The sequence below is a fragment of the Monopterus albus genome, unplaced genomic scaffold, assembly GCF_001952655.1.
Source record: "Monopterus albus unplaced genomic scaffold, M_albus_1.0 scaffold35.1, whole genome shotgun sequence".
Lineage (NCBI taxonomy): Eukaryota > Metazoa > Chordata > Actinopteri > Synbranchiformes > Synbranchidae > Monopterus > Monopterus albus.
Genome location: NW_018127915.1, coordinates 16,817 through 29,144, shown reverse-complemented (window position 1 = coordinate 29,144; position 12,328 = coordinate 16,817). Strand labels below are relative to the sequence as shown.

The 12,328-nt window shown below is 43.4% G+C and overlaps 3 protein-coding genes across 7 annotated transcripts in view; all 3 read right to left on the bottom strand.

Annotated features, from left to right (window-relative positions):
* The window catches only part of LOC109958848 (uncharacterized), an 8,235-nt gene extending 6,803 nt beyond the window's left edge, over positions 1 to 1,432 (bottom strand). The window contains exon 1 of one of the 4 annotated variants that reach the window (XR_002274733.1): positions 1,350 to 1,432. The gene's annotated coding sequence lies outside the window, so the exon portion shown is untranslated. Of the gene's footprint in view, positions 1 to 671; positions 703 to 1,349 lie in introns of those variants that run through there. The other 3 variants (XM_020597787.1, XM_020597789.1, XM_020597788.1) reach the window with 3 other exon arrangements.
* Positions 1,433 to 1,638: 206 nt separating this feature from the next.
* Positions 1,639 to 7,602, bottom strand: LOC109958852 (GTPase IMAP family member 4-like). Of its 2 annotated transcripts, none has more exons than XM_020597793.1 (3): positions 7,360 to 7,602; positions 4,386 to 5,233; positions 1,639 to 3,362 (listed from the first exon to the last, which is right to left on the bottom strand). In XM_020597793.1, the coding sequence occupies exons 1-3, from the start codon at positions 7,403 to 7,405 to the stop codon at positions 3,297 to 3,299; spliced, it is 960 nt and encodes a 319-aa protein (XP_020453449.1). In that variant the 5' UTR covers positions 7,406 to 7,602; the 3' UTR covers positions 1,639 to 3,296. The 2 variants fall into 2 exon arrangements, with proteins under 2 accessions (XP_020453449.1, XP_020453448.1); XM_020597792.1 differs by having other exon boundaries at positions 4,262 to 5,233; positions 7,360 to 7,601.
* A 697-nt stretch (positions 7,603 to 8,299) lies between these two features.
* On the bottom strand, positions 8,300 to 12,322 carry LOC109958850 (uncharacterized). Its single transcript, XM_020597790.1, has 3 exons — positions 12,308 to 12,322; positions 10,461 to 10,753; positions 8,300 to 9,347 (listed from the first exon to the last, which is right to left on the bottom strand). The coding sequence occupies exons 2-3, from the start codon at positions 10,743 to 10,745 to the stop codon at positions 8,478 to 8,480; spliced, it is 1,155 nt and encodes a 384-aa protein (XP_020453446.1). The 5' UTR covers positions 10,746 to 10,753; positions 12,308 to 12,322; the 3' UTR covers positions 8,300 to 8,477.
* Positions 12,323 to 12,328: the final 6 nt, after the last annotated feature.

The window sequence follows — 12,328 nt, the reverse complement described above, 5'->3', positions numbered from 1 at the left end:
AAGGGTAGACATAAAACTGCACTTTTAATTCGTACAAAAATCGGCATTTTATGCAATTACTGACGTTACTCATTAAATTATTGACGAATTAAGAACCATTCCTTACTTTACAAGTGACAAATAATAACATTACTAACATTATTTAGTAATTACTTATACCGAACACTGTATGATTAAAATGTAAACTTACGCATTGACTCGGGCAGCTATTTTCCCCCAAGCTAACTCTTTCTCTATTGCCGCTGCAGCCGTGTTGTTTTTTTGTTTTTTTTTTTTTACGAAATATGGGCTCGTAGTCACTATATGCTTGTAGTAGCACATCCATTTCTGTCGGGGAAAAACGCAGACCTATTTTGGCTTGGTCCTGTTGCCATGGTGACTCGTAATTTCTTCACTCCATTGTTCAGGGCTTTTTATAGTCGCGTGGCACGCGCCTAACTTTGAGTCAGACAACTCAGAGTTGATTAAACCAACTCTTTTCAGCTGTTCTGAAACCGAAAACTCAGAGTTTTCCAACTCTGAGTAAGTCAACTCAGAGTTCAGGTTTGAACTCTGAGTTTGTTAAACCGCCTTCTTGAAATAGGCCCCAGGCAATTTGACTTTTAAAACATCACCGACACCAAAACACCGCTCCTTCTGGCTTTTATTTTGAAAATAGCAGAACTGTGTACTTCCGGTGACGATTTTCAGGTGAGCCTCTGCTCGGGTTTGAGCGGGACTTCACGTTGTGGAAGGCTGGTAACGGCTTGAATCACGATTCTGTCCTCCCTCGATCTCAGATCTAACACATCTGACCCTGTGCGCGCTCCAACGCTGAGTCTAAACCGAGGAGCGTCCGAAATGCGGTTTGTGAGTCGTCACGCATTTTGGAGAAACGTCGGTTTGTGTTAATGTGGTTGGCGCGAAGAGGAAGGTAAAGCCGATGGAAACGCCTTCACTGATCTCACCAATAAATCTTCATGACAAACTCATATTTAGTTGTGACCGAGGCTTAGTACAACGTGATCATAAGCGATCACTTAATAAGACTTTTTATTTCTGGAGGCATGGACAGGGCTAAAACCTTTAGATCTTCGTGATTGTTACACACACACAAACCCATAATACCACACAAAGGAAGTTATCCAAGGTGCCACATCTGGCTGAGAAGGATCTAGCCTCTGCCTTAATTGAAACCTGGGCGCCTTGTCCCATCTCTAGCTGTTTGCTGCTCTGTGGCTTCCTGCAAACACGGCCTGCGTGTTCGCTGTGCGCCAATTCTGTTTATTTTGTCCATGAGAAATTGTATCACAAACATATAGTAGTGAGCCACTTCATACATGTCCAACAGTCCCAAAGCGGTGTCTTACCTCTGTCGTGCTTTCGCGAACACTGGAAATGGAAGAGAAACTCTATAGACACGCCCACATAGTGAACCAGCTGAGGGCCCACCCATCACCCAGCACCAACTGGTGTGTTGACTGTAATGTGAAAATGAGCCTGCCATGACAAAACCACCACTGGGGGCGGGGGCCTTATCAAATGCTAAAATATGTCCCAAATGCATCCATAACACATCATCAGAGTTTAATAACCAGTTGAGAAAATCAGAATTACTAACCTAAAACATAATAACTCTCTCAATAAATCAAATTACTAATCGAGTATAAAGAGTTTAACTTTGTGAGGAATTTACAGTTAATCATAAACAAACCAAACAGGTCAGTCAGTAAAATACTTAAAGTGTAACAAAGGAATCAATACTTTGAAATCATACTGCAATAACAGGAAGACCGCACTGTGCTTTTCACATCCATGTCCAATGAAATCTCAAATCAGTCACAATATTATTTTTTTAAAAAAGGGTAAAATACCACACTAAACATTTATCAGAATTACATGGCAAAACAATCATGAACAAACAGAACAAGGGCAGCAAAGACAACCATGAACTATGTGCCAAGAACCTACAGTTTGTCTTGTTTAAACAAAGCCTATGTGTGGTGATCCGTTAAGCTGTGCTACTGTCCAGGGCCGTTGGAACCGAGGTCCACACAGTTCATTGATTATTAACCTTTTCATGCATAGTGGTCACTACATTAGACGGCTATTTAAAAGCTGTTTTCTTGTATGCACATGAGTTCTGACTGTGTAGTTGCATATCACCCATTACAGTGGATGCTAGCGTGTCATCCTATACTATGCCACCCATTGGTCAGCCACTGTTTAGTGCAAAAATATTTTTTCAAAACCAAGATGGCTGATGGAAAGCAAGAAAGGCTGAGTAGCTTAGGAGGCTAGCCAATCGTTCTTGAGGAGGAGACCCCTGGAGGTAAAAAAAATCATATGGTAGCATCAAGTAACACCTAAAGAAACATACTGGTGTTAATCATAATTCATGCATGAAAAGGTCAACATGATGCTGCATGCATAACTTGAGGCAGGTGTTCTGACTAATTAGGTTGCTAGGATAACTTCAAACTAAGGTGTAGGCCATAACTGAATAGTTCAGAAATATGTACAAATCCAGATGAATAAAAGTGCACGTACTGAGGTTGGCACCCCACATGGAGTTGAGATGTTGGAAAGGAAGACAGTATATTTAAAATCATTTTAAGATGTGAACGTTGGATTCCAAAAGGTGAAACACATTTCATGGCGAAAAGAATCAGCAGTCCTTTAATTTAACGGTAGTCGGATTCTCGTTGTGACTGGTCCAGGTGAAGTGGGTGTCCCCCCCCCGACCACTGGTGACGGTAGTGAGCAAACTGCTGCTTGGTGCACCAGAGCGAGGAAAAGGAGACTCCAAAACACACCAGGACAAGCTACATAAACCCGTGATTTGTGCTCTATTGGAAGGGTTTTCAAACATTGTAGTGTGCGTTTACAAGAGAAAAGACTTCACAGTGATGGTGAGTAAGTGGTCGGTTTAGCAGGTGTGCCCAGTTTGTTTACCCAGCCCTGTTAAAATATTGTGCACAGACATGTCCCGACTGGGAGATGTGTCCAGTGAGGAGCCGGTCCTGACCAGGACTAGCCTAGGCTATCCACCTCACATGCACATTTATTGCATTAGCAGGGGATTTTAGGCTATAACGATATCAAAACAATTTCATTCTGAAAATAAAAACGTGTTCAGACACATAATACAAAACCTCAGGGACCTCATGGCCGGCTGTGGCCCTGTTACTTTCCACCCCTTCCCCCTCCTAAACGCCTCTCATGGCCCTCTTTCAGGGACGAGGGGCACACCACCTCTCAGGCTTCACCCACTGCAGGTGAGGGGGGCATGGTGGATGACTTGTCAGAGTTGTGAGCTACGGCAGAGGTTCAGTGATGGGGGGTTGTGCAGAACCCGGCGAGCTCAGGTCAGCAGGGGGAGTCTATGGCACATAAGACAGGTCAACATTAGACTAGATCCTGCTTCACTCAGTACAGTAGTTAGTTCTTTCTTTCCATTTCTCTCTAGCAGACTGTGTTACTGTCACAGCCTGTTTACAGGTCTGTCCAAGGCAGTGATCAAGCAGCTTAAAGACCCCACGGCTTTTCCTTGGTTTCTGACTTACTGTATCTACAATGTTACGATGGTGAATTATCATCTTAGACGTGACCTAAAGCTCAAAAAAACGAGGTGAACATATGTTCTAGTACTTCTGTGCAGGAGCAGGTCTGTTCAATACCTTGGTTTCTATTTCCATACACAATGCCCAGAATGCTTGGACAAAGTCTGCACCATAACATCCCCATAAGATCTACCACACACCAAAGTCTCATCTGGATCCAAATGATATTCCAGATGTGCTGATCCAGAATGTTCACAATTGTAGGGCTCAGATACTTCTACAGACTAATTCTAGCTGAAACTCTGCGGACTCACTACGGTGTCAACAGATCTGAAGTATCTACAGGGGTTAACGAGCAGAAAACCACCATTAGTGAAATATCAGTTTTCTTGAATAACTTTCAAACTAACAAAGATATTGATGTGATTCCAAATGCCAGGGGGAGGTTTTCATGGTCAGAGAATCATATTATGAGGGTCAAACTATCATGGGATTATTGCTTATCCTTGTCCTTTTTTGTTGTCCAGTAATACCTTCTAGCTTGTTTATAAGTATACTGGTACCTGTACCGTAGTTTAAACTCTTCAGTTTTTCGTTTTATTTCTTGTTTTTGTCTGTGTACTTTGGGAAACGTGTTTTCTAAGCAGTTCCTTTGAAATCAAATCCATTAACTTAAATAAAGGTCATCATAAACGTGTAAGAGGTGACTAATTACTGACCTAACTCAAAGGACATCTATTCAGTTTTCTTAGACAGCCATGGCATTTTTGTGGAGATAGTTGGAAACATCTTGAAGAAAATGAAACTCCAGGGGACTAGTCCTAGCAGCCACACAGGTGATACCTGAACAGCCAGGACTACCAGCAGAATCAGCAGCACCAGCAGCAGGAGGGGTTTCCAAATGCTGAAAATGTTGGTTTGCTGCTCAGCAGCCTGCCTCGCATTGACCTCCTCTTTCCTCCACAGCATCTTCTTCCTCATCTCCAGATCGGCCCCCTCGTACCGTTCCTTCAGCTCCGCCTCCTTGCGGCGGATCTCAGCATCTTTCTCTGCCAGGATGTTCTCCTGTCTCTCCCTGATCCTCCTCTCCTTTTCAGGATACAGCGCTGTGTGGTAATGACCCCCTCCGTTCAGGGCCATCAGGGTCTGGATCTTTGCGATGAAGCTGGTCACCTGCTTCTGGTCTTCCGGCTCCTTGTTGTTGAACACATGGAAGCCACCACTGCACTTGCGTATGAAGTTGCGGAGGTTGTCGTCGCTCTCGGAGATGACATCGTTTATAGTTTTTCCTTCCAGCTGATCTCCGTGCGTGAAGAGCACGATGGTGTAGTCCCACACTTTTGGACCAAACAAAGTTTCGATCAGTGCGGTGGTGTTTTGGTCTTCCTGGGTCAGCCTGCCTAAAGGCACTACAAACACAAAGGCGTGAGCTCCTGGCTCCTGGAGTTTGACACACATCAGGATCTCTCGGACTATGTCCTCCTTGTTGCGGTCGGTCTCAAAGAGCCCTGGCGTGTCGATCACCGCGACGGGCACGTTCCCAACCTTCCCCACCTCTTTCTCACAGTGTCGAGTGACTCTCGTCAGCTTCATGTCGGATTTAAACGCCTGTCTACCGAGGATGGTGTTCCCACTAGAGCTCTTGCCAGCTCCACTCTTCCCAAGCAGCATGATCCTCAAGGTGGGCTCCTCTGGAAATGCAACACAGGAGAAACATTTTATTTCACATTTTATTTTCATTGATTTTTAGAGCTTCTGAAGGGCTGAGGAAGGCCGACCTCTCTAGTAGTGGTGGGCGGATTGATCTAAAGTATCGATACTTGCGTATCAATTTCTCTATTTTACATTTGAGTACACAACCCGTTACACTCCTCTAGTGATGGCTCCGAAACTCGAAGCAGCATTTTCCTTGAACCACAACGCTGGCTTTGGTGCGAAAAACACCGATCAAGTCTGAATCACATGACTATACCAGTCCATACTGCTTCGTAGCCCGAGATGCTTAGTAACGTGAAAAAATATAGTTTCATAATAAAAATCTTTGAATCTCCATCCCACTTACATAAGTTATTTTCAGCATACCTGAAATGGTTCAATACTGGTTCGTCACTACACTCCTCTCACTTCACTCATGCTCGGTTTGCCCTTCCCCCTCTCCTGCTGTGAGTTGTTGTGCTGTTATGTTATATAGTTTCTGAACAAAAATCCAAAAATATTTATTTAAAACGTTTCAACGTCATTAATAAAAAGTATTTTTTTATTTGCCTACAATCTTTGTCCTGTGTTTTATTATGATCATAATCACAATCAACTAATTGAAATTCAGAAATTACAAAATCATTCAATGATCATGAAAATTCTAATTTTCAATTTTCATTCAAATTTGCATATTGCATTCACTTGGTGAATTATGAAGCATTGTTCTACACAAAAGCAGTTAAGCTGTTTTTCTAAGTGAAAAAGTATCTGTATCGGTATCGCCAATACTGGCCCTGTGTTTACTTGGTATCAATACCAAATTTTGCAGTATGGCACACCACTAGTTGGAGGTCAAAGACAGAAAGGTGGGGTAGAGCGTGTTTGTAGAGAGGATAAAACAGTAGGGATATTGCCATTTGTGATCTTTTGCAATAAATCCCACGCCTTGCTTTCATTGTACAGTGAAACACATTTCCTAACTGTGCATATGACAAATAAAGATTTTGACCTTGCTTCAAGATAACAGAATCATCACTGGTGTCTGCCTGACTTGTACTGGCCCAGGTCAGGGTCTACAACAGGCTCTCAAGTTTATCATTCTGAAATAACTACAGTCTATTTGGAGTTATAATGGGTACAAAGCTAATCCAGAGGTACCTAAGATTCAACGTGGCTGAAAATGAGCAAAATGAGCAGTCATGGGCCCTTTAAGTGTACAAACAGTGGAATTGCCCATTTCATCATAGCTATTATTTATATTTCTAGGGAAGGCCACAGTTAGCTTGTCATGCAGTATGTCCCCATAGTGCCGCCTTCATTGCAAATACATGACATTTCAGATAACCAACTTATTGCTGCTGTTAATACACACTGAATGTGATGCATATTGTGCAATACCTGGAGACAAATATGTATGGAGAGATAGATTCAACAATCACGATAAAGGTCTTTTATATAATTAAACCAAAATTTATAAATGTGTGTGAAGATTTGTGGGTGTTTTATAGTGTTTGCAAATACATTATCCAACCCACAAATATCAGAGTTTGAACACATGCTAAAATAAATGACAAATAAATACATCAGGGCTTCAATAAAGATCAGTTTTTAATGCATCTGTATATTTATAGATGTATATAAATGTCTAAAACAGTTGTAAAAGGTTTTCCCCCTTAGGTGTACAAAGTGTGACTGTATCAGACAGAAGACAAGACGAGCTGACAGGTCACCAAGTACCCTGACTGATCTAAGGTCATATTGTCTTGTACTTACAGTAGTTTATCTTTAGAGTTGCCTTATGTTTTCTTACAAGTGAAGGCTCTAACATAACAACCAGCTCAGCTAATCAACCCCATTGTTTACTCTAACTGGGTCAACATGCAGGATTTGGATTCCTGTGGTTGCTGTTAGCTACTACACAGCTAAAAACAGTGAGATGTGATTCAACAACATGTGACTGCAGCTGTTCCTGATTTAAAATCACGTGTTTTAGATACATATTTGTTACTATTCCAGGAGGAATTGATCTTTACAGGCAGTTAAACAGCCTAACTGAAATACTGGCTTAGTAGGTGTTACAGGAGTAAATATGAGAGTTCAGAGTTATTTTCATACTTACGTTCCCCCAGCTCCTGCTCGGCATCGGCCACGTTGTCAGAGGACATGGCAGAAGCAGGTCAACCGACTGGACTGTCACTAAAGCTGCCGGTTTCTGGATAATGTCAGCAGTAAGTTTCTGACGCAGCTACTCTCAAACTTTCTTTGTTCAGGTCAGCTCTTCCTTTCGCTCTGCCCCAGAAAACACGCCTTTTAAAGAGCAAAGTGAAAGTAAAAGAATTCAGGGCAAATGCAATGAGGTTTAACTGGGTAATGAAGCTCAGTGGTTTAAGTTTCACAGGGTTAAAGGTTCAAAGGTCTAAAACTGCTCTCTGTTGTTTAGACGCCAAAGGAAGCCTGAGTACAGATGACTGTTGTAGGCAGGAGACTTCATTCCTGGCAGTGAATTGATTCATATAAATATAAAACTTTGAGTTGTTGGTGTTTTGTGAAACAAAGGAAACAAAAACCCACTGAAATGTAAGGTGACTCCATTACTTTGTAGTACTCTGACAAAGACACGTAGGGATGTAAAAACTTCAGTTGACTGCAAACCAGTGGATCAAAAGCGCCATCTAGCAGCCGATACACATGACAACACAGACAAAGCTAAAGGCCATGGCAGATCCACAGTGGGGTCAGGAAGTGGGAGCAAACGAAGCCACAGCTTGTTTCATAAAAACAACTGCACATCAACTCAAGTACTAGGCTAGTACAAGTACTTTACTTCAGTGTTTTCCCTTTGAAGCAGCTACTTAATACTTCTACTCCTCTACATTTCAGAGGGAAATATTGTACTTGTTTCTCTGCTACATTTTTGACAACATCTAGAACATCTGGTAATAACTTAAATCACAAGGTTATTTTGAGTGTTTGTGCCAAAAGGTGAAATCATTTCTACTTCCTTTTAATAAAAGAAACTAAAATGTCATTGGACTTAATATTTGTCTAAAGTCTGTGGTTGGGTCAGAAAAGATCTTCACACTGTGGCCCACTCAGACAGAAACTGTGCATTTGAGGAGAATGTTTTTATTGGATGTTAGTGCAGCAAAGTAATGAACCAAAACACGTGACAAGTTTTCAAAAGCCTGATCCCGGCAGGGGAGAAGAGTTTAAAGCTCTCCAGCCTTTCGCCCTGCATCACTTGCGATCAGCCAGTCTCTGCAGGAGGGCGATGACTGTGTCCTGTTTGGAGGAGAGCAGCTCCAGGGCTGTGGCGATCCTGCCCAGGGACTCTGCCATCCGCACCTCCCTCCTCTCCCGCCTCTTTTCTCGGGCTTCCACCCTGCGGCGAGCCACTCGATCCAGGTAGGCCTGCTCCTCCTGCCGCTTCAGAATCTCCTGAAACAAAGCGGCGCTGCACTGCTCCTCGTTTCCCTTCTGGTTCTGTCCTTCAGCTCCTGACATGGTTGTAGAAGACAATGAGGTGGCAACAGAAGACGTGAGACCAGAGGATGTCGGAGGGAAGGAGGGGGAGGGGCCAAGGCGATTCTGATTGTTGCTTAGTGGCGCCACATTGAGGCGAAAAGGAATGACACCTGACGAGAAGGATGGAGTTTTACAGCTTACGTAGCGAGATGCGTTGGGGTCTGTGTTACTGGTCGAACCGAATGAAGGGGAAGTAGAGGCTGTTTCTGTGAAACAAGGGGAGGAGATAAAAGTCGGAGCTGGCACAATGGTGGCTGGGTGAATGCTGGTTGTAACAACGTCACCGTTGAGGACAATCAGGGGCTTGAGCTCTGGAGCACTGGTTGGACTTAAGGTCGTTGTAGTCACTGAGGTTATGGCAGCAGCGCTACTGGCGGCTCCCTGACCGGCCGACTCCACAGCAGCAGCCCTGGCAAAGTCGCCATTACTAGGACGGACGATGGTGGAGGGCTGCGGAAGCTGAGGTTTTGCAGCAACCTTCACAGAAGGACAGGGCGGTGCAGAAACAGCGTTGCCACCTTTGTTTCTCTTGTTGGTGATGATCTGAGTACCGACAGTGTCACAGAGCGTGGCATCCATCAGCTATGGTGAGAGAAGGCAGACACACAGAGAGAAACCACTCAGGTTGTTTGTCCCCCCTGGCTCTGCCGGTGAGCAGGTGATATCTCACACCTATTCACACAACAGAGCCGTCAATTCAATAGACTGTGTTTAACCAACTGCTGTTATCTGACCTGTGCTTCTGTTCTGAGCCGCGGGTCTCTGATCATCACTATCGCTTCTTTAATCACTCTAATCATTTTATTTAGGTTTCTGTACTATGTTTGATGTATTAGCAGAACAATATTAACAGGAGTGTATTCCTGGTCATACACCAAGAATCACAGACATTTGTTTACAGTGAAACGTGTGTGTATTTAACAGATGACCTTTGACCTTATTTGTGCAACTTCGTATGAGGCCCCACAGTCTGCATTCATAGCTGTGTTTAAGGCGATATACGATTTTAGAATCACCATGAAAGGTAACTACAGTATTCTAGCTTCAGGATGTGGACGCCTCCAGCCACTAGAAGCACCACCTGTAGAGCGCAGTTTGTAGACAGAGGAAGTTTGTGTGAGAGCAGGCAGGTTTGTGTTGCTGTTAATCTCAGCCGAGCTCATCAAAGTAAACTGGCTGAAATGGGAACTTGTGAGTCGAGATCTTTCTTTCAACATTCACTTAGAATGAGATGGAAAATTCCAGCCTTTCAACAGCGCTGTAATCCAGGTTTTATAAATAAACGCCAACTTCCACCTGCAAGTGGCTCTGTCTTCATTACACAAATTAAATCTTTCATTATTATATACTGAGATAAAAGTCTGACTTTTTATCAGGGAACGTTTCCAGCACAGTTGTTATTCATTTGGATCGATTGATTTGAACTGGCACAGTTTGTAAGCACTGCAGGATGTGGAGAAATCTAAAGGTAACCCACCTACAGTTCCTAAACTAAACCACTTTTCTTACAAAACTCATGAGAAAACATGTTCAATCAGAATGGCTTGACTTTCCAGACCCGATCCAGGTCCATTCCTTAAGTCATAATTACCCCCAAAGTGAATAAAACAGAAAATGCCTTATCTTTTTTAAAAATGGTTTCATATTTGGTTTCCTGTGGCATCAACACATTTTAATAGCTTCTACTGGACTTACATCAAAAAACTCCCAGGATGTTTTAGCGTGTCCCGTCTCCCGGCTGCGGTCTTTAACCCTCTTGTATGTGACAATGAGGTTGTTCCACTTGCGGCGAATCTTTTCAACAGGAAGCACGTGTCCCTTGGAGGCCATCTCCTCCTGGACGCTCTGGAAGAGCTGGGAGCGTTCCCGGGTCTCGTACAGGCCCCAGCGGCGCCCGACGGCCTCGATCAGACACAGAACGGCTTTGGAGGAGAAATCTGAGCCACAGGGAAGCGTCTTCTCTGAAGAAGCAGGTGGCATCACTGAAGCTGGGAGGAGACAACGGTGACTGATTAGTTTCTGTGGAGATGAATGGAATAACTCAGCTGTATACTGATATTTAAAGCCCCTGAAGTGTATTTTCTCAACCAGCTTCTTATTGTTAGTAATGGGATCACACATTAATACGGCACTTTCTACCGAATCTTGACTGCGTTTGGTTATTTCCCATAATATCAATGTCAATATTTCTGTTTTTGCTCTCTCATGGTGCAGTCAGACTAAAAGCTGTAGGTGAACTGTACCTGTGTGGTGTGACTGGAAGCAGCAGGGGTCAGGAACCCACAAGCTAACAACAGTTCACAGAGCTGTAAATTAATCAGCGTTTTGTCATTAACCTGTCGCTGTGCTCACGCTGACTGCAGCCAAACAGCATCTTCTTCTCTGCTGCTTGTTATTTCACCGTGACGTTATAAAACATCATGGTGAAAGTTAGAAAAGAAAGTAAAGAGAAGTTGTGCACTCACACCGGAGAACCATGTGAGTTTGTGGATTAACGTTCAGTCAGGCTGAACAGTGTCGTGCCTGTTTCACACAGACATGAACAGGAACTTTGATGTGACTGGAGCCAATCCCAGGTGACACTGGGCAAGAGGCGGGGTCCACCCTGGACAGGTCACCGGTCTGTCACAGGGCTGAGATGTAGAAAAACAACCACACTCACTCCTATGGACAATTTAGAGTCACCGATCAACCTAAGCTGCATGTCTTTGGACTGTGGGAGGAAGCCGGAGCACCTGGAGAGAACCCACGCAGGCACAGGGAGAACATGCAGACTCCACACAAAGGCCCCGGGTCGGCTGGGGCTCAAACCGGGAACCTTCCTGCTGTGAGGTGACAGTGCAAACCACTGCTCCACCCTGAATTTATTATTTATCCTTGTAGTCATGAAACATTTAATTGAAATATCAAAAATTTAACCCGACATTTGAATCTCAGTCACACTGTTGAAAACAATACACCATATTTTTGGGACCTAGAAACGAGTCATGATCCTGGAAGCAGTGGTGCATGATCTGCCCTTTAAGAGTTTGAGATACAATATATCTATTCTAAACGTATTACATTTCATTTGTACAAGTTTTAGTCAAGAGTAACACTGTATTACCTGCTGCAGAGGGTTTCTGTCTGAACTCATCTCTACTTTTACAGAACAGTTCGGTCTCCCTTGCACCTGCAGTCAGGTGTGTAGGAAGCACAAGGCTTTTTTTTTATTCTGACAGTAGAAGCCGCTGCAAGTAAATGACTACAGGAGCTCATATGAGTCCTGCAGCTAACTACGACTGAATTAATCTATTAACTGTTCAACTGTGAAACAACAAACCTGAACATGACAGCTTCAAATGTCTTGTTTTGTTCGACCAAGCATTTACAGCAGGATATCCTCTCATTCGAGAGGCTGGAATCAGTGATATTTGGGACTGTTTTACTATTTATGACACTATTTTTTTTATTAAATGAATGACTAATCAGTGAATCAACTAATTGTTTCAGCTCTTGCTGGCACTGAGCACAGCCACAGTGGCACCTCAGTGCATCATTACCTGGAGCAATCTTCAGATATG